We start from the raw sequence: 24,981 nt of genomic DNA on the forward strand, positions 1-24,981 counted from the left end.
GGGCCATGGAGGAGGCGCTGTTCTCCACCCCTATTAACCCCAACAACTTCCCTGCCAAGCTGTGGCGGTTGGTGAACAGCCCCCGGTACCGCTCGATCCGCTGGGACAGCCGCGGCGAGGGGTTGCTCATCGACCAGCCGCTCTTCGAGGCCGAGCTGCTCAGCCCGCCCCGGCCGGGGGCTGCGGGCGGCGTCGGGGGCGCTGGGGGCCCCATGGGCCCCGGGACCGAGCCCGAACTCTTCAAAACCACCAACTTCACTAGCTTCATCCGCCAGCTCAACCTCTATGGCTTCCGCAAGGTGGTGCTAGGCGGGCCGGGCGCCGCGGGGCCCGGGCCGGGGTCAAGGGGCGGCGGACCGGCGGGCGACGGGCCGCTGCACCACTTCCACAGCCCCCACTTCCGCCGCGACCAGCCGCAGCTGCTCGTGCGCCTCAAGAGGCTCACCACCGCTAACAAGGCCAAGCTGGCGGCAGGCCTGGAGGTGCCCTGCCGCCCGCCCAACCGCTTCCAGAGGCTCCTCATCACGTCGGCCTCCGCCTCCATCTCGGCCTCCCTGCTGCAGCACCCAGAGCCGCCGCCTCCCGCGGGGCCCCAGCCCGAGCCGCACGGTGAGTCCTCACAGGGCCTCCTCGCACCGCAGGGCACATGGGGCGTCTGGGAGCAACCGCCGCTTCGAAGGGCATTTTCGCACATCCTCAGCTGGGAGGTATCCGAAACGTGCCCAGGTTCCACTTGTTTGATGGGTTTCCCAAGTAATAAGTCACAAGAGGCCACATCACCTCCAGGGTTCTCACTAGCACCAGGACTCCTTTTCTCCCAGGATCTGCCCTGGAAAGAGTCCATAAGCATGTAGTCCCCTCTTTGTCCACTGTACAGCCAAAGGGACGTCTGCTTTAGGCTTGCTTTCTTCTACTCCCTGGACCCCTCTTAAATTCCAGACCTCCACAGCCTTTTACCCTTCTTGACACCGAGGCTCTCCACTGTGAACATCTAGAATAAGTAGCCCTTTGTTGAAGCTCTGGGTCAGGAAGAAACACAGAAGGGTCTCCTTTGCTCTAATGGGAAGCAGAACAGAATTTCTATAAAGAGTGAGAATATGATGAAGGTCAAGGTAGGAAGGAACAAAGTCAGAGCCAAGGAAACTTAGAACATTAATAAAAACCAAGGGAAAGTGAACAAAAGTGAACAAGGGACCTTGAGTGGAAGTTTGTCTTGAAGAGGTACCATCTTCTACCCACTGACACATTTAAGGAATCTTGAAGGAAGTGTCTGACAATCATATTTTGGGTTCCAGGTGTGTAGGAGGATAGCCATTGTTTAGATATAGTTAGGAAATATAACTATTTCATTATTGACAAGGTACTGTTTCTATGTAGAATGAATTGGCTAAACATTTCTAGTTTATGATGCTTATTTAAGGTGTTATGGTTAGACAAAGGAAGGCAAAAATGGTTTTCTTTACTGTCAAATTTTAGTCAAAAAGAATTTTGGAAAGTTACATTTGGAACTTTCACCATAGCCTTGGAATTTCACTTGGCTACAGTATTTCAGTATTGCAAAAAAATTTGTATAAATCTGCATTTACTAAAAGTTCAAAAACTCCATGATAAATTATTTTATAAACTTAATTTCAGATGCTCTTCCCCTTCTTTCAGGAAGGTGAGGGTGACATTATTCCCTTTCTCTGTTTAAAGACTCCATGATACGAAGCAACCTGATACTTATTATTATATAAGAGTAATAGAAACATTTTCAGTACGTTAACGTGGATTTTAACATAAAGATGTCTGGGTTATTTTTCAGTTATGAAAACTTTTATACTATGCACAAAGTAACACTGTTGAATTTAATTTAGGCCCAGGGTCATGAAAGAGGCAGAACTCTTCATTTGGAATTTAGAAGATAAGGGATTAGGTTGTGTGCCTGTGGAGTTTAGAAGATAAGGGTTAGAGTTCTAGTAACAAGTTAGAAAAATAGCAGTGCCATAGGAATGTTCTAAAGGAATTCTAAAGGAATATTAGGCCACTTTTATATGATGGCTGTTGATTCTGGTGGGAAAAGACAATGGAGATAAACACCATGGCATACATTTAGCAGAATTTCTGACATGAATATTTGTTTTTCAGGTTGTATAGCTGGTGGGTATATAGAGAAAAAACTGGAAAATGTGTTCGTGGGAGAAACAGGATAACCACTTCAAATAAACATATATACACACATATATAAAAACCAGCCCTTGTGTACTTCTTTCTCTTCTGATTTTCTTTCTTCCTCACTTCCTCACCTGTCTTAAACCTAGTTGTATTCTGAGGATAGAGTCAATTTTGGTTGAAGAAATACAGGGGCTATCTAAGATCTGATTTTCTTCATTTACAGTTTAGTTGGTCAGCATTTTAAAGATTATTTGTTGAAAAATAAATTCATACTTTTTTAGTATAGATAATACATCAATCCATGTATGCCTAGATTATTGTAGTTTTCGTGCATTTCCTGTTTTGCTGGTATGTGCAGAAGATACGTCATGACTGTCCACCCCATAGGTGTGGTTCACTAAGGAACTGTGTTACTGGTTTGGGTGGGATGAAATTCTAAGTAAGTTCAGGAATACTGGCCCAGCTTTGTTTGCTCTAATTCTGTGTTCTAAACCCTTGGCTCTTCTATTTTTCCTCAATTTTTATTCTGCTCAAATCCTGTTTTGGTTATATGACTGACTACACTGCTACTTCTTAATTTCCAGTTGTTAACCTGTTCTACTTTAGTTTGTGGTTTGGATACTTCTCTCTTACAGTAGAACCCTCTGTTTTAGGAACTAGTGATCTAGATCCATTGGGCCAGATGTCTTGTTTACTTTTCAGTAATGTACATGAAAAAAATATGAGAATCACATGTTTTTCCTTTTTTTGTTTGCCCACTTTTGTTATTTTGTTTTTGGTGGCAGTTTATTTTATGGTATTTGTTAATAACTTTCTAAACTAAGTAACAAGTCTGAGCCATGGTAGATAGTTAATAACTTTTCGCTTGGGGATACCAAGCTCTGGAGGCAAGTTTTGGGCAAGAGGCAAGTTCTTTCCTGGGTATTGATTAACTCGGATTCATTTATATAGAAGGACTAGAATCCTCAAGAACAGAAATCCATCCTTCCTTGCATTTCCAGAATTTTTAATTTAAGCTTTACCAAATATATCTTAAATATGTTCTGAAGACATGTGGATGTTTGTAAAGTTGGTCAGAATAAAACCCTGTGAGGTAACCCCTAAAATAAGAATAAATAAGAGCTGATCTCACCTTACTCTTTATTTTTATTATTATTATTTTTTATTTTATCATTAATCTACAATTACATGAGGAACATTATGTTTACTAGGCTCCCCCCTTCACCAAGTCCTCCCCACAAACCCCATTTCAGTCACTGTCCATCAGCGTAGTAAGATGCTGTAGAATCACTACTTGTCTTCTCTGTGTTGCACAGCCCTCCCCATGCCTCCCCCCACATTATACATGCTAATCGTAATCCCCCTTTCTTTTTCCCCCTCCTTATCCCTCCCTTCCCGCCCATCCTCCCTAGTCCCTTTTCCTCTGGTAACTGTTAGTCCATTCTCGGGTTCTGTGATTCTGCTGCTGTTTTATTCCTTCAGTTTTTTTTCTTTGTTCTTATACTCCACATATGAGTGAAATCCTTTGGTACTTGTCTTTCTCCGCCTGGCTTATTTCACTGAGCATAATACCCTCTAGCTCCATCCATGTTGGTGCAAATGGTAGGATTTGTTTTCTTCTTATGGCTGAATAATATTCCATTGTGTATATGTACCACATCTTCTTTATCCATTCATCTACTGATGGACACTTAGGTTGCTTCCATTTCTTGGCTATTGTAAATAGTGCTGCGATAAACATAGGGGTGCATCTGTCTTTTTCAAACTGGGCTGCTGTATTCTTAGGGTAAATTCTTAGAAGTGGAATTCCTGGGTCAAATGGTATTTCTATTTTGAACATTTTGAGGAACCTCCATACTGCTTTCCACAATGGTTGAACTAATTTATATTCCCACCAGCAGTGTAGGAGGGTTCCCCTTTCTTCACAGCCTCGCCAACATTTTTTGTTGTTTGTCTTTTGGATGGTGGCCATCCGTACTGGCATGAGGTGATATCTCATTGTGGTTTTAATTTACATTTCCCTGATGATTAGCGATGTGGAGCATCTTTTCATGTGTCTGTTGGCCATCTGAATTTCTTCTTTGGAGAACTGTGTGTTCTCCTCTGCCCATTTTTTTAATCGGATTATTTGTTTTTTTGTCTGTTGACCTTACTCTTTATTTTAAAAAACAAACCAATTTGAAGGAATGCTCTTCTAACAGTGTTCGTATTTAGCAGCATCTAAAATATATAAATATTTGGGGGTCATGATAATGTGGGGAGTCTAGTAACCATAATGTTGCTCATGTAATTGTACATTAATGGTACCAAAAATAATAATAATAAGTTAAAAATAAATAAATAAATAAAATATATAAGTATTTGGCCACCACTGAGAGTTTCCCATGATAGAAGTAGAATTTATATTTTAATTCATATCTAAATTCCACTTAGAGAAATCAAGGTAGAGAATTCTTTAATTAGCTACTTAAATTGTCTACAGTCTGAAAATTCATCAGCAACTTAACCCTAAAGAGGGCAGAAGGATTAGTGAGCTCTTGCACACTGTAGTAATATGTAATGTGAGCATGTGAAGCATCCCAGGAAAAATCAAGTGATAGGTAGTTTTGAACCTCATGAACATCTGTTGTGAAGAGCAAAAAATGTTTCTTTAGTCTTAAAGGATTGTCAGTGATGGTTTCAAAGTGCATATACATATGGAATTGCTAGTCACTTAGCATAAAAACTGTTTTTTATACTTTAAAGGAGAAAAGGAAATGTAGTTTTTAAGAGGTGTACCATTTGAATACATTCAGTCTTCTGACCTAAGATTTTTTTTTTTCCCATTAGATTTAGAGCTCTTGATTCCCAGGGCTTCACAATTTGTATGCATATGTATTTGTTTATTCTTGGCATTAATGTTTTATTCTTTTTTATTTTATTATTTTTAAAAGTTTATTTGAGCAAAAATTGAGTCAGATCAGGCAGTGCCAAACCAGAAGTGGTTAGGAGTGCTCCCTAATGCTTTATTCTTTTGAGGAAATTAAGCATCATAGAAACAGAATGTAAGATGTGTTGTGTGTTGAATAGGTTTACCATTTAAATTGGGAAGGTAGTATTTGAGTGCTTTCTTTCATCTTGTATTTAACAGAGGAGTAGCACATAATTAGACTTTCCCTCTGTTAGATTAGTTTAATAAAACAAATTGAAAGGGATTTGTGAACCATCTAATATAATACATAAAGCCCTTTGTATTAATAAATTAGGCTAGCTTTGTTTATGTTCAAGAACCACAGTCTATGAATTAAGTTCTGTTACCAATATTTATGTTTCCCTTTTCCTCACTATATAGTATTGCCCTATCTCTTCCTTATCTCCATTTTTTAATTTCTTTCTACATTGCTAGATAAGAGAAAGCAAATATCAGAATCTCTGGGACTGTGTATGTGGATTTTTAACAAACTCTCCAGATGATTCAGATTTAAATCAGTGTTTGAGAGCCACTGATACCTAGGAAGGGACATTAAAGATACTTTGAAGAAAAAAAGACCATGGGAAATTACTGATTGATTTAAGGTATGAAGAAGAGAACTGAGTCAGTTTTCAAGCCTGACTTTTCTGCAAAGATATCATTAAAAAAGATAAATTGAAAGGGAGCAAAGAACAAAATCTTTTTGATTTGTGTTATAATTCTTATTTGTCCTACATTTACTTCTTTTGTATATATGGTTGAGCACTTGTTTTTATGCCTATTACAAAGGTTCCTAAATGATTTGAAAGACTGAAATTTCTGAAACTTCTAGGGAATAGCTTATGGATTGGAAAAATTGAGGTCAATTGAGGTAAGAGGTATGATGACTGAATCATCTATAAAAGACTTTTTAACATTGAATTTGATTTAATGTTAGAATTTGGCTACTTTTTCTCTAATGACAGTTACATTGAAAACTAAACAAAGGATTATTTGGGTTTTTTTTTTTCAGATTATATATAATCTCTTATTGTGGATTCTGAACTTGTTTTTACCAAAACTTAATATTTGTTGTTTAAAAATGGCTGAGAACTCAACCTATTCATAGGTGAAGAGTGGTGTATATTTTGTGACTTCTGATTTACTACATCCAGTGGTGTAATATAAAATTAGTAAATGTGCTCTTCCTCTTTTATGCAGGACCAGTGGCTGTAGGACAATTCCACCAGTCATTCCAGCAAGATAGTTTGTCTCCTTACTCCTATGCATCAGCTTCATCCCAGAACCACAGTACTTTTCCTCTGAAAGGTTTAGATCGGACCCTGATTCCTCCTAGAACATGGCAAAACTCCCTTGGAATGAACCCAGGACAAGTGGAAACATCTCCCACTTTTTCAGATAAAGGTGTTCCATTTCCTGTACTGCAGAGGTTTCCACCTGAGGTTACCTATACCCTGCAGCCCAGCGCCACATCTGTACATGTTCAGCAAGGTCCTCAAACAATGGTCAGTTCCTCCCAAAAATACAGTAACTACACATCCTCAGCACAGTACTCCCAAGCCTACTATCCAACAGGTATGAGAAATTCAAGTTAAGTGGCTTCTGTTAAAGTACTTTATAATGAGCATTTATATTTTTAAGTGCATTTCTGCATACTTAAAAATAGCAGGAATATGCACCAAAGAAATGTCAAAAATTTCTCATCAGGACATATTTTTAGCAATATATAAAATTTCATTGTGTTCTTAAGGATTGTGGAAATTCTGCTGATACATAAAGGTGTATGTTTTTAGTGAAACTTTCATATCCTTGAAATGTGTCCTAATAAATTAAAACGTAGTACAGCAGAACCTTGTTTGAACTCTGCCATTGGTGCAATAATATTTTGGTTTTTTGCTTTCAAAAAAATATTTCTATCTATTATACATAGTTTATATTTTTTCATGTTATGGGTGAGATTATATCATAATGAAATCATTTTAGTATCTCAATAGTGAAGTTTAATAAAAGGACATATTCTCCATCTCTTAAAACTATGGTCTTTTAGTGAAAATGTGATGGTGTGGTTTGACAGTGTAGTCCCTCAGTGTTAATCCTAGCCAACTAAGACCTGGGGAGTGGCAGAGCAAAGGAGGACCTGACAATGACAACTGATTTACAGTCAACCAAGGGTATTGAAAACATACTGGTAGATCTCAAGTCACTAACTGGGAATCCTTATGAAAGTGGCTGTTTGTTTAGCTTTGTGGGTGGAGTGGGGCATGTCTTTTGTGGGGGTACATTTTGGCAAGATAATAGCCTTACCATTTCATTCAAATGTATTTTCAATTTTGCAGAAGAACCATAATGGTGGTGTTATTTATACAAAGTGATGAAATGGGGCAATAAGAACAAGACAAGGGTCAAGGCTTTCAGAAAAGACCAGAGAGAGAAGAAGGGTCATGCCTTTGCCCTGTGAATTAAGATTCTAGGAATATTAAGATACTAAAAATAAGATCTGGAAGCGACCTCTAGAGGTATTTTATTAGGACCACTTCTCCTAGGCAGGATGAAATCAAAAGCTGAAATAGTGGGAAGAATGTAAATTAGATAGGGAATTGGATAATTTGTTGACATTTTAAAGTTATTAATCTGGTAACTGTTCTATTTGTAACAGTACTCACCATTTTAGCTGTAACATCCAACTATGTTCTTTTACTACTGGCTCATTGCATTCCACCCATATATAACAGTAAAAGGGATTGCTTTATTTTCTCAAAGCATTTAATATTAAAATAATAAGAATTTAAATTAGATTAGGTTTTATAGATTTTCAGAACTGCCACCGTTTTGGTGGATGGAGTTGGAAAGGAGAGGGGAAGGAATTATACAGAGTAAGGATGATTTAGCACTTTTAATCATTTTGCCCATTAGAAATTTTAGAAATATATATTTTTAACCTTCTTATATAGAAACAATTTGAGGCCTAGTATTTTTCCAGGTTTTTAGGTACTTATTTGAAGAACCACAGTATCTGTGTGATCTTTAAAAAATGAAAGATAACTAATTTCATGTTATAAGTTATTTATCTTATGTATCTTATTTGCATAGCAACAAATAGGGTCAGATTTTTATTAACAAGGATTTTAACACAATATTTTAATTAACAAATTAGGCATTGCTATCTAAATTGTCATTTTGGCAGCATAGAGAGAAGAGTCTGTGGCTTCTTTACATTTGCTTTACATTCCAATATTAACTGGAAAGTACCCTACTTCTCTTCCTTTTACCAATAAATGTTTCTCTTTCCTTTCCTCACTCACCTCCAAATCCCCCTCCTTAAACTACTGAAGACTAAAAAGCTTCTGGGGAGTTGAAATTTGAAAGGACTGCCGTGGAGAGATACAGAAATGTACTTGGCCTTCCAAAGTGGAATTTTAGAAGTGTTTTCCTGTGGACAGATATGTTAGACACAGTGGTTAGTTTCTATTAACATGGCTAGTCCTACACTTAAGGTACAGGTGGTTCTAGTCTGGCCTAGGAGCCAAACTAGCCTGTATGATATAGTTTCTACAGGAAAATGTATTCCAAGCTCCAAGCAAGTCTCTTGGAAACTCCTAGTTCTAAATTTTGAGAACCACTTACCTATTATTTACAAGACACTGCAGATAGTTAAGACTACTTGTTCATTATAGGAATACTATTTGTTAAATTATTATGATTTAGGATATGTTATTTTAAAAAATATTTTATGTTAGTGTCAGCTTATAAACTTTTCAGTTGAAAACTGTCTCTAAGAGTTCAAGATAAGGACCAGAAAGGAGGTCTTGAAAGAACAAGTAAATGCTGCTGATATTTTAGTAGTATACAGTGCATCTGAAATAGAACCTTCTAATATCTAGATTTTTGTTTTGACTTTAAGAGGGTTAATTGAAATACTGAAATGTAAAGTTTCTGAGGTTGTGGAATAAATAGGAAACCTCACCATCTCATGATGACTTCAAAAACAGAGTAGTTCTATGATAAAACATAGGCAAAACTGCTTTGAGCATTCTGAAGTACTGCCTAAATAAAAAGTTGTACTGTTAAATACGAAAGTCCTGCTATGGGAAAGAAAGTGCCATAAAAATACTGTATAAGTACTTAATTCCTGCAAATTTTAGAAAAAAGCAAAAAATAGTGAGCAATTTAACCAGTATTTAGTGAGCATGTTTATGAAGAACATTACAAATGACTTTCCCAAAGTTAAATAGAGTATCATTCTCAGTGGCAGGATAACAATCACTCCCAAATCCAGCTCTCTAAATCATAATAAAGTAACTAATGGTTATACTTGAATCTTTTTAAAGTAAACTATATGACTTGAAGTTTGGATCAAATTTTAGTAAAAAACGACATCCAACTGCATTTAAAAATCATTTATATTGACACTAAACTTGGATCTGGTCTTCAAATAGTATAACCAGTACATTTTGAATTTTGTGATACTTAGTAAATCATTAATTTCTGTAGTAAAGCCAAACATTGACATTATAAAATTGCTATCAGACTGATTCATAAAGTGACTTACCTGAATAATTTCTTGTATTTGTCATCCTTTTCTTGAAGTGCCTGCTTTCATGCCTAGCTCATTTACATTTTTTCTACTCTTAACCACTCCTTCAAAGACAGTGTTGCAGATCTAGTATCAGTTGACTCTTTATTCTTGCCCTATCTTAAGTTCAGTTTTTTCCTCTGAAGATATTTTCAGGGTGCTACTATAATTTCCCTTTTTTTAAATAAAAAAACTTCACTTTAGACTTTTTTTAAATCTTATTCCTTACATATTTGAACATACATAAGATTCATATATTCATATTTATTTAGAGAGCGAGCCTTGCAATGAGAATTGTTTTCCTTTGACTTTGTAATGCTGAATTGTCTCAAAATCAGCTTTGAGTTTTTTCGGAGTTAAGTTTTAAGCCCAAAGCAGTGATTAGCAATTTGTAGCTGCCCTTTATCTCTTATTTCACAATTATTTATATAACAGTCATTATGACTGGGCACTGTTCTGAGTATTTTCCAAATATTAATTCATTTAAGCCTCACAGCAAACTTACAAGATGGGGAATGTAATTATCCTCATTTTATAGATAAGGAACCAAAGCACAACAAGGCAGAGACAGGGCTAGGGTGTAACCAAGGCGGACTGACACAGGAGTCCATTCCTTTGGCCATTGTGCCCTCCTGCGTGCCTGCCTCTATACAAAGAGGGACTTTTTCTTTTGTTTTTTCATTTGAGAGACTTTCCTGGTATATGTCCTCCCCAAGTTAAATACCCCCAGATAGGGTAGACAACAGATTGGTGGAGAGATTCCTTGTGTTACTTGCAGAGGGAATGCCCTGGATTCATCCTGACCAACTAGAGAGAATGTGTTCCAATTGCTAGAGTGGGAGGTCCAGTTGAAGCCTCTGAGTGGGGTTGCCTCTAATTCATTTCTGTATCCCCTTAAACCAAGCTTAGTGTTTGGCTATAATAGGCCCTTATTAAATAATTTATTAAATGGAATGAAATAATCCTAGGCTCAGTTTTACAGTTAATCATCCAAAGTGACCTTCAGTGGATTATTTCATGTCACTCAGCCTCAATATCCCTTTCTATAAAGTGGCATTGATTGTTCAGGTCAGGGGCTAAATGATTTAATGTATGTGAATAGACTTGAGAAAATTTAAAACTATTTACATATAAAGGAAAAGTATTTTAAAAGCTATACATTTCCTTTCAAAGTACATATATTTTTGTTTTTTATTGAAAGATATCCTTTATATCGTTATTTAAATTTTTTTCTGAATTCTTGGGCAAAAAAAGAGTTGTTTATTTTAAAGTACATTTAAATTCTAAGGATTTGATCTTTTAGGCTGCTAATCCTACATAATGTACATAAACAAATATAGAATCCGGAGTTATAGGAGCTTTCCAATGCTGTACTCTTGTGCTTAGGTAGCCTGTATTGTCACTTGTTCTTAAAAGGTCTCTGTTCTTATGGAAAGAGGGACTTGACAGAAATACACCAGGAAGTTCTCTTTAGCTGCCAGAAGAAGCTAGGCAAAAGCACGATTGTATTTACCTTTCTTTTTATTATATTTATTTTTATATTTTCTGAAATAAAACTTTTACCATTTTAACCATTTAAGTTACAGTTGTAAGGTATTAAATACATTCACATTGTTGCATACTAGCATCACCACCATCCATCTCCAGAACTTTTTCATCTTCCCCAACTAACCTCTCTGTACCCATTCACAATCCCCTTTCCCAGCTCCTGGCAACCACCATTCTACCTTCTGTATCTATGAATTTGACAACTCTAGCAGTCTCATATAAGAGGGATCATACAATATTGGTCCTTTTGTGATTGGCTTATTTGTTTTAGCATAATATCTTCAAGTTTCATTGATCCTGTAATGTGTCAAAATTTTCTTCTTTTTAATATTGAATACTTTACCATTGTATGTATGTGCCACATTTTATTTATCCATTCATCTGTTGATAGACCCTGGGTTACTGCCACCTTTTGACCATTGTGAATAGTGCTGCTATAAACCTGGGTGCACAAATATCTATTCAAGTATCTGCTTTTACTTCTTTTTGGGTATATGTCCAGAGGACCTTTTATTTACCTCACCATAAATGAGGAGATGGTGTGGTTCAAGTTGCTATAATAATATATCGTGAATATAAACTTACTATTAGGATGTTTTTCCTTTTGAGCATTTTTATTGGGCATTTCTCACTGTTGACACTGTACTATTTTGGAGTAAATTCAAGTCCAAAGCATTTAAATTACTTCCATAGGAAAAAGTGTATGAACTTGTTTTCCTAACCTATGGTGAGATTCAAAATTTTTACTTTTAGATCATTTTTAGTATTCCTAACTTCTTTTACTACAAGAATTGTTTTTAAAAATGTCATCACTATTATATTTATATCAGAACAAGAATTCTGTCCATAATCTCCAGTTTTTCATTCTACATGCAATTTAATGCCTTAAGTGAACTACCTTCAGGAAGACACTGGAAGATCTTTATGCAGATGAATATGTCTTAGAACATAGGGGCAAACTCAGTTTTATATGTGTTGGTGCCTTCACAATGCTTTCATAATACAAACTAGATTAATTTGTCATGTACTAAGCATACAATTGCATTTCTATAGCTAGGTTTTTCATATTCAATAAATTTACTAATACCTTTGTTCTATTTTGTTGACTATACAAAGTAGGGCTGCATTGGTAAGGAAATAGCTATTGAGAAATATTTTTGGATTGTATATTCAAGCCCTCCTTTTCTTCAAGCAGGTACCTTTCTACTTTCCATTTGTTACTGGACACTTGAAAGGACATTCTTATTTTGCTGTTTGCTTGGATACAAAATCAACTATCAACTGTTATTAATATGTATTCTCTATTGTATAATTCTAGTTGATTTCTCCAACAAATTTATTTTAAAGTATAACTTAACAGCTGTTTAAAATGAGTAACCATTGGAGTCAAAAGAATACCAGAAAAATAAGGCTGATACATTTCACTGATTTGTAGTGAAGCGCTGTTTTATAGTACCCTGATGGGTGAAAACCTGCAGTTCCTGACTGAGTCTTTTACTGCCACTAGGGGGCTAGTTTTTCCTTAGCTGTTAAACCTCTAGAAAAACGTCCCAGGTTTTTTCCACCCCCCAGTTTTGTCAAAGCTTTGCAGACCCTCCTTGGCATTCTGCTTTTTGGATTTAACTTATTTCCCATAATATTTATGCTTTGAAATGTCTTGGGAAACCAAATTCAAATGAAAACATTTAAATTATATATTTGAAGGATAAAAGTGTAAGAACTTGTTTGCCTAACCTATACTGGAAGTGATAATAGCTTGAATTTTATGTGGCCATTCTAGTAATATCTGACTTTTTAAATCATTAGATGTTAATTAAGATGATGTCATTCAGACACATTAACCCTTCGTATTTGTATCTGAACTAGAATTCTGTCCATTATTTCAAATTTTTTCTTCCATGTACAAAATTTAATTCCTTAAATTATACATGATATAATGGTAAAATATTTATTTCTAGTATGCCTGTATGAACTTCTGACATTTTAAAAATCAGTAGTCAGTAATAGAGAAATAGGGATGCGTTCCAGTGAATTTTTACTATCCTTAGGCTAATTAACTTTCAAAGATTATTTAATGAGATTATTTAGTAATTGTTAGCACACTCAAAATATGAATAATGTGGAAATGGAAAGAGAAAGTTGCCACCTTATAATAAAGACACTTTAAAAATGTTCAGCAAGTGGAGTTGTAAAGTAGTAAAATTAAAGTGTTATATTTTAGGAAGAAGGAAAGATTGGGGAAGCATTGTGGTATAGTAAAAAGCATGTGCTTTGGAGTTTGGATATTGGCTCTGTCACTACCAGCTTTGTGACTTTCAGCAAATTAACATCAGCAGTGTTAGTTTCCTTATTTTTATGAAGTAATGTTAATATTTCATTCAATTGTTTGGGTTAAATGAGGCAATATATGCAAAGCACCTAGTAATGTGTCTGGAACATGGTAGGTGCTCAATAAATAACATCCTCTGTCTAATCCCAAGGTGTGATGTTACAACTGATTCTCATTCAGTATGGAGAGTCTCTGGAAAAGAGGAGATTCAATCTATTATTAAGACTGCATCTGTAAGTGTAACTATCCCAGTACAAAGAGTTCAGTCTTTCAATGGTATTCTACCTATAAAGAGAAAGTTTGAAATATGTGTTTCTTTAGTTAAAATAATAGCAATGCAATGTTAACTATTGATTGATTGATTTTTTACTATATGCCCATACTTTTCTAAGTGTTTTGTGCATATTGACTCATTCTTTCCTCACAACAAATGTATTGGGGTAGATACTATTATTCCTATCTTAATAAGATGCAGAAACCGAGGCCCAAAGAGATTAACCTTGCTCGAGTTTATATACAGCTATTAAAATTTTGGAGCTGGGCTTCAAAGCAAGGCAGGCAGTCTGGCTCTAAGATCCAAATTCCTAACCACTTGTTTAAATGGTTGAAACAGTTTTAAATAGATTTCACTGGAAGCACTGTATAATGGTAAGAATGTTTGGAGAGTGTTTTACTTATTTTATCCTTAAAAACACACCCTCCTCCAAATGTTTGTTACTATTAAAATGATTGAGACAATTATTTTGGAATTCCAAATATGTTCTGATATATATTTTTAACAAAATGAAATTACTTTCAATGAGAATAAATGTTTGGCTAGAAAGGCAATAACATGTTTAGATGCTAAAGAAATCATTTATGAAAGAAGACATGACCCTTTTAAATGACTTTTAGTTTATTACCATGTTGTTTTTAACAAATAATAGCACCTAATTGGACTAAATATAATTTTATTGCACCCACAAAGGAAAGCTTTTATAATTTTTCTTTCCAAGTTGAAAGAGGGGAGCAACTTGAATGCTACAGAGGTTTATTTGGGTTGATGGCTTTTCTGTGTTTGAATTTGTTCCAGCTGTGCTGCAGTGCTGTTCTTCTACCCACATGGATGCTCTAAGTAGTTGTGTCACTCCCGCTGCCTCTTCCTATGCGTACCATAACTATTTCCAGGTAAGATTCTTGGAACAATGGACATACCATGTGCTTCGCATGCAATATTACTGACTGTGCAGTATTTCAAAGTCTAATTTTATCTTAATGAGTAGCCAGAGGTAAGCTGTGGATTATGGCCTAAGTTTTCTCAGTTCTAAAAAACAGGAGTTGCTATAAATGATGTCTGAGGACTCTTCTAGGTTTGCACTCTCCAATACATTAGGCACTAGCCACATGTGGCTATTTAATTTAATTAAAACTAAATCTAAAATTCATTCCTCAGGTACCCTAGCCACATTTCAAGTGCTCAGTAGCTCATCTGGCTAGTGGCTACCAAATGCACAGAGCAGATAGAGAACATTTCCACAATTGCTGAAAGTTAGTTTTGACAGTGCTGTTCTAGGCTCTCCCATGTTAAAAGGAATACTGGCATACATTGTTTTATTGCACTTTGCTTTATTGTACTTTGAAGAAAGTGCCTTTTCTACAAATTGAAGGTTTGTGATAATCTTGCATTGAGCAAGTCTATCCGTGCCATTTTTCCACTGTTTGTTCACTTCGTGTCTCTGTCACATTTTGGTAATTCTTGCAATATTTTAAACTTTTTCATTATTATATTTGTTATGATCTATGATTAGTGATTAGATTCATTGAAAGCATAGGTGATGGTTAGCAATTTTAGCAATAAAGTATTTTTAAGTTAAGGTCAGTACATTGTTTTTTAGACATAATGCTATTGCATACTTTACTAAGAACAGCAAACAACTTTAATATGCACTGGGAAACCAAAAAATTCCTTTGACTTGCTGTACTGCGATATTTGTTTTATTGCAGTGATCTGGAACTGAACTTTCAAAGTTTCTGAGGTATCCCTGTACCAGATAAACTTTATAAGTACATAAGTCATCAAATGACAGATTCTTCCAAGATGGTACAAGTAATTACATTTTTTTTTTTTTTTTTTAATAATTATTTTTTATTGAAGGGTAGTTGACACACAGTATTACATTACATGAGTTTCAAGTGTACAACACAGTGGTAGAACATTTATATACATAATTCTAGGTTCCAGCTATCACCCTACCAGGCTGTTACAATATCTTGACTATATTCCTTATGCTATACATTACATCCCGGTTACTAATTTATTTTACCATTGGAAGTCTGTCCTTTTTTTTTTTTTTTTTTTTTTGTGAGGGCATCTCTCATATTTATTGATCAAATGGTTGTTCACGACAATAAAATTCTGTATAGGGGAGTCAATGCTCAATGCACAATCATTATTCCACCCCAAGCCTAATTTTTGTCAGTCTCCAATCTTCTGAGGCATAACAAACAAGTTTTTACATGTAGAACAAATTCTTACATAATGAATAAGTTACATAGTGAACAGTACAAGGGCAGTCATCACAGAAACTTTCGGTTTTGCTCATGCATTATTATGAACTATAAATAGTCAGTTCAAATATGAATACTGATTTGGTTTTTATACTTGATTTATATGTGGATACCACATTTCTCTCTTTATTATTATTATTTTTAATAAAATGCTGAAGTGGTAGGTAGATACAAGATAAAGGTAGAAAACATAGTTTAGTGTTGTAAGAGAGCACATGTAGATGATCAGGTGTGTGCCTGTAGACTATGTGTTAATCCAAGCTAGACAAGGGCAACAAAACATCCACGGATGCAGAAGATTTCTCTCAGAACGGGGGGGTGAGGTTCTAAGCCTCACCTCTGTTGATCCCCAATTTCTCACCTGATGGCCCCCCTGCGACTGTGCCTGTCTTAGGTTGTTCCTCCCTTGAGGAATCTTACCCGTCTCTGGCTAACCAGTCATCTTCCGGGGCCATACAGGGAAATGTGAAGTTGGTAAGTGAGAGAGAAGCCTTATTGTTTGAAAAAGTTAGCTTTTTACTTCTTTGCATATTTATGCCCTGTGGCTTCTATGCCCAGCATTTGTCTTGAGGTATCTTTACCACTTGGAAGAATTATGATACTCGGTAAATTTGATATGAGGCACGAATTCTATTTAAGGGTTGTAATTAGGAAGGAAGAAGAAAAGCTATAGAAGTAGCAGGCGGAAGAAAACATGGGAAGATTGATTATTTCTTTGATATATCTTCTTGTAGAGTAACTTCAGCATGTATAGGTTTTAAGCTACTACTTAAATTGCACACACACATTAACATAATAGGAGTATAGTTACATAACCAAAGCATATCTGTAATTACCAGCCATCTGCAGTGAAACCAAGAAAACCAGTTAGGCACCTTAGGCATTTGTGAAAACTTATCTATGATATGGTGGATATTGTCCAAATGAACTTGAACAGTCTGAGAGAAATCAGACAAATTAAAACAACCCATTCCTGGGGACTGTTCACATGCCATATGTTCTTTTAACAATAAATAGTTTGTAGTTGTAAGACTTTGGAGCGCTACAATTTGCACTTCTCCAAATTCTTGGTTGAGTTCCAACAGTATAGATCCAGTCCAATTTTGTTGTTTTACTGTATGCACAGGCCAGCTTAGATATCTCCTTCCTCATTCCCATGGCAGGTCCAGGAACTGGTGGGATGAGTGCATCTACAGCTGTAGCAGTGCGTGGATCTTTGTTGGGGTTTTTTGATGATCATCTTCTGGCATGAGTCTTCCAGAGAGTGCTGCTGTTGGAAGTTCTCTTTCATATCGTATCTTAGTTCATTTTCGGGGTAGCCAATTAGGCTTTGATCCTCTGTATAAACACAAACAGACCCTTTGCCTACACTTTTATATGCCCTTTATACCCTTGTGTAGAACTCGTTGGAGGTTACCACACAGGAACTGCCCTTTTTTTTTTTTTTTTTTTTTTTTTTTTTTGCTATCACTAATCTACACTTACATGACGAATATTATGTTTACTAGGCTCTCCCCTATACCCGGTCTCCCCTATAAACCCCTTTACAGTCACTGTCCATCAGCATAGCAAAATGTTGTAGAATCACTACTTGCCTTCTCTGTGTTGTACAGCCCTCCCTTTTCTCCTACCCCCCCATGCATGTTAATCTTAATACCCCCCTACTTCTCCCCCCCTTATCCCTCCCTACCCACCCATCCTCCCCAGTCCCTTTCCCTTTGGTACCTGTTAGTCCATTCTTGAGTTCTGTGATTCTGCTGCTGTTTTGTTCCTTCAGTTTTTCCTTTGTTCTTATATTCCACAGATAAGTGAAATCATTTGGTATTTCTCTTTCTCCGCTTGGCTTGTTTCACTGAGCATAATACCCTCCAGCTCCATCCATGTTGCTGCAAATGATTGGATTTGCCCTTTTCTTATAGCTGAGTAGTATTCCATTGTGTATATGTACCACATCTTCTTTATCCATTCATCTATTGATGGACATTTAGGTTGCTTCCAATTCTTGGCTATTGTAAATAGTGCTGCAATAAACATAGGGGTGCATCTGTCTTTCTCAAACTTGATTGCTGCATTCTTAGGGTAAATTCCTAGGAGTGGAATTCCTGGGTCAAATGGTAAGTCTGTTTTGAGCATTTTGATGTACCTCCATACTGCTTTCCACAATGGTTGAACTAACTTACATTCCCACCAGCAGTGTAGGAGGGTTCCCCTTTCTCCACAGCCTCGCCAACATTTGTTGTTGTTTGTCTTTTGGATGGCAGCCATCCTTACTGGTGTGAGGTGATACCTCATTGTAGTTTTAATTTGCATTTCTCTGATAATTAGCGATGTGGAGCATCTTTTCATGTGTCTGTTGGCCATCTGTATTTCTTTTTTGGAGAACTGTCTGTTCAGTTCCTCTGCCCATTTTTTAATTGGGTTATTTGTTTTTTGTTTGTTGAGGCGTGAGAGCTCCTTATATATTCTGGACGTCAAGCCTTTATCGGATGTGTCATTTTCAAATATATTCTCCCATACTGTAGGGATCCTTTTTGTTCTATTGATGGTGTCTTTTGCTGTACAGAAGCTTTTCAGCTTAATATAGTCCCACTTACTCATTTTTGCTGTTGTTTTCCTTGCCCGGGGAGATATGTTCAAGAAGAGGTCACTCATGTTTATGTCTAAGAGGTTTTCGCCTATGTTTTCTTCCAGGAGTTTAATGGTTTCATGGCTTACATTCAGGTCTTTGATCCATTTTGAGTTTACTTTTGTATATGGGGTTAGACGGTGGTCCAGTTTCATTCTCCTACATGTAGCTGTCCAGTTTTGCCAGCACCACCTGTTGAAGAGACTGTCATTTCGCCATTGTATGTCCATGGCTCCTTTATCAAATATTAATTGACCATATATGTCTGGGTTAATGTCTGGATTCTCTAGTCTGTTCCATTGGTCTGTGGCTCTGCTCTTGTGCCAGTACCAAATTGTCTTGATTACTATGGCTTTATAGTAGAGCTTGAAGTTGGGGAGTGAGATCCCCCCTACTTTATTCTTCTTTCTCAGGATTGCTTTGGCTATTCGGGGTCTTTGGTGTTTCCATATGAATTTTTGAATTATTTGTTCCAGTTCATTGAAGAATGTTGCTGGTAGTTTCATAGGGATTGCATCAAATCTGTATATTGCTTTGGGCAGGATGGCCATTTTAACGATATTAATTCTTCCTAGCCACGAGCATGGGATGAGTTTCCATCTGTTAGTGTCCCCTTTAATTTCTCTTAAGAGTGACTTGTAGTTTTCAGAGTATAAGTCTTTCACTTCTTTGGTTAGGTTTATTCCTAGGTATTTTATTTTTTTTGATGCAATTGTGAATGGAGTTGTTTTCCTGATTTCTCTCTCTGTTGGTTCATTGTTAGTATATAGGAAAGCCACAGATTTCTGTGTGTTGATTTTGTATCCTGCAACTTTGCTGTATTCCGATATCAGTTCTAGTAGTTTTGGGGTGGAGTCTTTAGGGTTTTTTATGTACAGTATCATGTCATCTGCAAATAGTGACAGTTTAACTTCTTCTTTACCAATCTGGATTCCTTGTATTTCTTTATTTTGTCTGATTGCCGTGGCTAGGACCTCCAGTACTATGTTAAATAACAGTGGGGAGAGTGGGCATCCCTGTCTAGTTCCCGATCTCAGAGGAAATGCTTTCAGCTTCTCGCTGTTCAATATAATGTTGGCTGTGGGTTTATCATAGATGGCCTTTATTATGTTGAGGTACTTGCCCTCTATTCCCATTTTGCTGAGAGTTTTTAACATGAATGGATGTTGAACTTTGTCAAATGCTTTTTCAGCATCTATGGAGATGATCATGTGGTTTTTGTCTTTCTTTTTGTTGATGTGGTGGATGATGTTGATGGACTTTCGAATGTTGTACCATCCTTGCATCCCTGGAATGAATCCCACTTGGTCATGGTGTATGATCCTTTTGATGTATTTTTGAATTCGGTTTGCTAATATTTTGTTGAGTATTTTTGCATCTACGTTCATCAGGGATATTGGTCTGTAGTTTTCTTTTTTGGTGGGGTCTTTGCCTGGTTTTGGTATTAGGGTGATGTTAGCTTCATAGAATGAGTTTGGGAGTATCCCCTCCTCCTCTATTTTTTGGAAAACTTTAAGGAGAATGGGTATTATGTCTTCCCTGTATGTCTGATAAAATTCCGAGGTAAATCCATCTGGCCCGGGGGTTTTGTTCTTTGGTAGTTTTTTGATTACCTCTTCAATTTCGTTGCTGGTAATTGGTCTGTTTAGATTTTCTGTTTCTTCCTGGGTCAATCTTGGAAGGTTATATTTTTCTAGGAAGTTGTCCATTTCTCCTAGGTTTCCCAGCTTGTTAGCATATAGGTTTTCATAGTATTCTCCAATAATTCTTTGCATTTCCGTGGGGTCCGTCGTGATTTTTCCTTTCTCGTTTCTGATACTGTTGATTTGTGTTGACTCTCTTTTCTTCTTAATAAGTCTGGCTAGAGGCTTATCTATTTTGTTTATTTTCTCGAAGAACCAGCTCTTGGTTTCATTGATTTTTGCTATTGTTTTATTCTTCTCAATTTTATTTATTTCTTCTCTGATCTTTATTATGTCCCTCCTTCTGCTGACCTTAGGCCTCATCTGTTCTTCTTTTTCCAATTTCGATAATTGTGACATTAGACCATTCATTTGGGATTGCTCTTCCTTTTTTAAATATGCTTGGATTGCTATATACTTTCCTCTTAAGACTGCTTTTGCTGTGTCCCACAGAAGTTGGGGCTTAGTGTTGTTGTTGTCATTTGTTTCCATATATTGCTGGATCTCCATTTTGATTTGGTCATTGATCCATTGATTATTTAGGAGCGTGTTGTTAAGCCTCCATGTGTTCGTGAGCCTCTTTGCTTTCTTTGTACAGTTTATTTCTAGTTTTATGCCTTTGTGGTCTGAAAAGTTGGTTGGTAGGATTTCAATCTTTTGGAATTTTCTGAGGCTCTTTTTGTGGCCTAGTATGTGGTCTATTCTGGAGAATGTTCCATGTGCACTTGAGAAGAATGTATATCCCGCTGCTTTTGGATGTAGAGTTCTATAGATGTCTATTAGGTCCATCTGCTCTACTGTGTTGTTCAGTGCTTCCGTGTCCTTACTTATTTTCTGCCCAGTGGATCTATCCTTTGGGGTGAGTGGTGTGTTGAAGTCTCCTAGAATGAATGCATTGCAGTCTATATCCCCCTTTAGTTCTGTTAGTATTTGTTTCACATATGCTGGTGCTCCTGTGTTGGGTGCATATATATTTAGAATGGTTATATCCTCTTGTTTGACTGAGCCCTTTATCATTATGTAGTGTCCTTCTTTATCTCTTGTTACTTTCTTTGTTTTGAAGTCTATTTTGTCTGATATTAGTACTGCAACCCCTGCTTTCTTCTCACTGTTGTTTGCTTGAAATATGTTTTTCCATCCCTTGACTTTTAGTCTGTACATGTCTTTGGGTTTGAGGTGAGTTTCTTGTAAGCAGCATATAGATGGGTCTTGCTTTTTTATCCATTCTGTTACTCTGTGTCTTTTGATTGGTGCATTCAACCCATTAACATTTAGGGTGACTATTGAAAGATATGTACTTATTGCCATTGCAGGCTTTAAATTCGTGGTTACCAAAGGTTCAAGGTTAGCCTCTTTAGTATCTTACTGCCTAACTTAGCTCGCTTATTGAGCTGTTATATACACTGTCTGGAGATTCTTTTCTTCTCTCCCTTCTTGTTCCTCCTCCTCGATTCTTCATATGTTGGGTGTTTTGTGCTGTGCTCTTTCTAGGAGTGCTCCCATCTAGAGCAGTCCCTGTAAGATGTTCTGTAGAGGTGGTTTGTGGAAAGCAAATTCCCTCAGCTTTTGTTTGTCTGGGAATTGTTTAATCCCACCATCATATTTGAATGATAGTCGTGCTGGATACAGTATCCTTGGTTCAAGGCCCTTCTGTTTCATTGTATTAAATATATCATGCCATTCTCTTCTGGCCTGTAGGGTTTTTGTTGAGAAATCTGACGTTAGCCTGATGGGTTTCCCTTTATAGGTGACCTTTTTCTCTCTAGCTGCCTTTAACACTCTTTCCTTGTCCTTGATCTTTGCCATTTTAATTATTATGTGTCTTGGTGTTGCCCTTCTTGGATCCTTTCTGTTGGGGGTTCTGTGTATTTCCGTGGTCTGTTTGATTACTTCCTCCCCCAGTGTGGGGAAGTTTTCAGCAATTATTTCTTCTAAGATACTTTCCATCTCTTTGCCTCTCTCTTCTTCTTCTGGGACCCCTATAATACGGATATTGCTCCTTTTAGATTGGTCACACAGTTCTCTTAATATTGTTTCATTCCTGGAGATCCTTTTGTCTCTCTCTATGTCAGCTTCCATGCGTTCCTGTTCTCTGATTTCAATTCCATCAATGGCCTCTTGCATTCTATCCATTCTGCTTATAAACCCTTCCAGAGTTTGTTTCATTTCTGCGATCTCCTTTCTGGCATCTGTGATCTCCTTCCGGACTTCATCCCATTTCTCTTGCGTATTTCTCTGCATCTCTGTCAGCATGTTTATGATTCTTATTTTGAATTCTTTTTCAGGAAGACTGGTTAGGTCTGTCTCCTTCTCTGGTGTTGTCTCTGTGATCTTTGTCTGCCTGTAGCTTTGCCTTTTCATGGTGATAGGAATAGTCTGCAGAACTGGGACGAGTGACGGCTGGAAGGACTTCCTTTCTTGTTGGTTTGTGGCCCTCCTCTCCTGGGAGAACAGCGGCCTCTAGTGGCTTGTGCTGCGCAGCTGCGCGCAGACAGGGTTTCTGCTTCCTGCCCGGCTGCTGTGGAGTTAATCTCCGCTGTTGCTGTGGGCGTGGCCTGGCTCGGGCAGCTACTCCAAAATGGTGGAGTCGCGTTGGAGCAGGAGCTGCTGGGAGGCTATTTATCTCCGTAAGGGGCCTCCCTGCTCCCTGCAGCCCAGGGGTTAGGGTGCCCAGAGATCCCGGATTCCCTACCTCTGGATTAAGTGGCCCGCCCTGCCCCTTTAAGACTTCCAAAAAGCACCCGCCAAAACAAAACAACGACCACAAAAAAAAACAAGAAAAAAAATTTTTTTAATTAAAAAAAAAAAAATTTTTAATTAAAAAAAAAAAGGTGGTCGTTCGTTTTTCTTTATTCTCCGGTGCCAGCCTCAGGCCTCTGCTCACCGGTCTTTCTGCCCTGTTTCCCTAATATTGGGGTCCCTGTCCCTTTAAGACTTCCAAAAAGCGCTCGCCAAAACAAAGCAGCAAAAAAGCAAAAAAAAAATGGTCGCGCGCTTTTCTTATGTCCTCTGTCGCCCAGCCTCCAGTGCCTGCTCACTGTTCTTGCTGCCCTGTTTTCCCAGTATCGAGGGCCCTGCACTCTGGCCCGGATGGCTGGGGCTGGGTGTTCGGCAGCCCTGGGCTCAGTCTCCCTCCCGCTCTGCCTGCTCTTCTCCCGCCGGGAGCTGGGGGGAGGGGCGCTCGGCTCCCGCGGGGCCGGGGCTTGTATCTTACCCCCTTCGCGAGGCGCTGGGTTCTCTCAGGTGTGGATGTGGTCTGGATATTGTCCTGTGTCCTCTGGTCTTTATTCTAGGAAGGGTTGTCTTTGTTATATTTTCATAGATATATGTTGTTTTGGGAGGAGATTTCCGCTGCTCTACTCACGCCGCCATCTTCCGCCCCACCTAATTACATTTTTTTAATGAGAAAGGAAAAATGATTTCAAAAATGAGAAATTTAAGTATGGGTCCCCTTTCAGCCCCCATGTTGTAAACTGTACTTCAGTTATCTTCTTCTTATTTATTAGGATATAATTGCTTTGGCTTAAATGTTTTATACTGTTATTTCTAAGATAAAATTAATACTTATCCTAAGTAAGAGTAATACTTTTATTAATACATAAAAACATCCTTTGTGTTTTTATGTTATATTTGTTTAAAGATTGGGATTATATGTTTGCCTTTGATATTAGCTAGTAGAAAGGGCTTTCATTTTTAAGAGAATTTTGTACTAGTGGCATTCCAGTACTCAAAAGAACATTTGTTTTTCTTTTGAGAAAATCTACATGGGAAGTTGATTTATAACCATATTGTTGTTAGAAAAATATAGAATCAGTTCAAGGGGTCTTAGTTGGACATCTTTAATGGCATATATCATCAAGCATGATAGTCCAGTCTATTCCTCTTCTCTAGAGAGTCCCATCTATCCCACAAATTAGATGCTTTTGTTTGGGGATCCAAACTGGATCTCCTCCCTGGATCACACTAGAGATGCTCTGACAGTGTTTCTGTCTTGATTATGTTACTGTTTTGAATGACTGGTTTAAAACATCTTTAAAAACCTTTCTTACTACAAAGACAATACATGTTCATGATAGGAAAATAGAAATAAATAGACATAAAATTTTTAAATGGAAAAAGGAAAAATTTTCAGATGTCATTCTGAAAACACATGCAGTTGGTTTAGTTGGACTGTAGATATTGGTGAGAGTGTGTATGAATGGTCAGTATTTTGTAATGGTTCTGAACAAGAGCTCTTCAGTCAGTCAAACCTAGGTTTGAAACAGCTCTGTCAGTGATTTCATTATGACTTTGGGTAAATCACGAAGTTTCTCTGAACTTTCGTTTTATCATTTGGAAGTAGAGGTTATCACATATAGACCTCTTGTGAGGATTAAATGAAATAATGTATATAAAGTGCTTTGCATGTGCTTGGCACATGGTAAGAACTCAATAAATGGTGCTAATGGATATAGCAAAGTAGTTCAATGCTTAAATCATTTACATTTATATTATTTGGTATCAGTGTCCTTCACTGACACAGTCTTTGTAGTGTGGCAGCATCAACTTACTACATGTTTTATTTAATCATAA

General features: G+C 37.3%; 1 protein-coding gene across 1 annotated transcript in view; it reads left to right on the forward strand.

Moving 5' to 3' along the window:
* Positions 1 to 5: 5 nt before the first annotated feature.
* The window catches only part of HSF5 (heat shock transcription factor 5), a 51,094-nt gene continuing 26,118 nt past the window's right edge, over positions 6 to 24,981 (forward strand). The window contains exons 1-3 of the mRNA XM_036879756.2: positions 6 to 609; positions 6,305 to 6,679; positions 14,627 to 14,721. Of these exons, the coding sequence (XP_036735651.2) occupies positions 6 to 609; positions 6,305 to 6,679; positions 14,627 to 14,721 (1,074 nt within the window). The remainder of the gene's footprint in view (positions 610 to 6,304; positions 6,680 to 14,626; positions 14,722 to 24,981) is intronic.

Source organism: Manis pentadactyla, chromosome 4, assembly GCF_030020395.1.
Source record: "Manis pentadactyla isolate mManPen7 chromosome 4, mManPen7.hap1, whole genome shotgun sequence".
NCBI lineage: Eukaryota > Metazoa > Chordata > Mammalia > Pholidota > Manidae > Manis > Manis pentadactyla.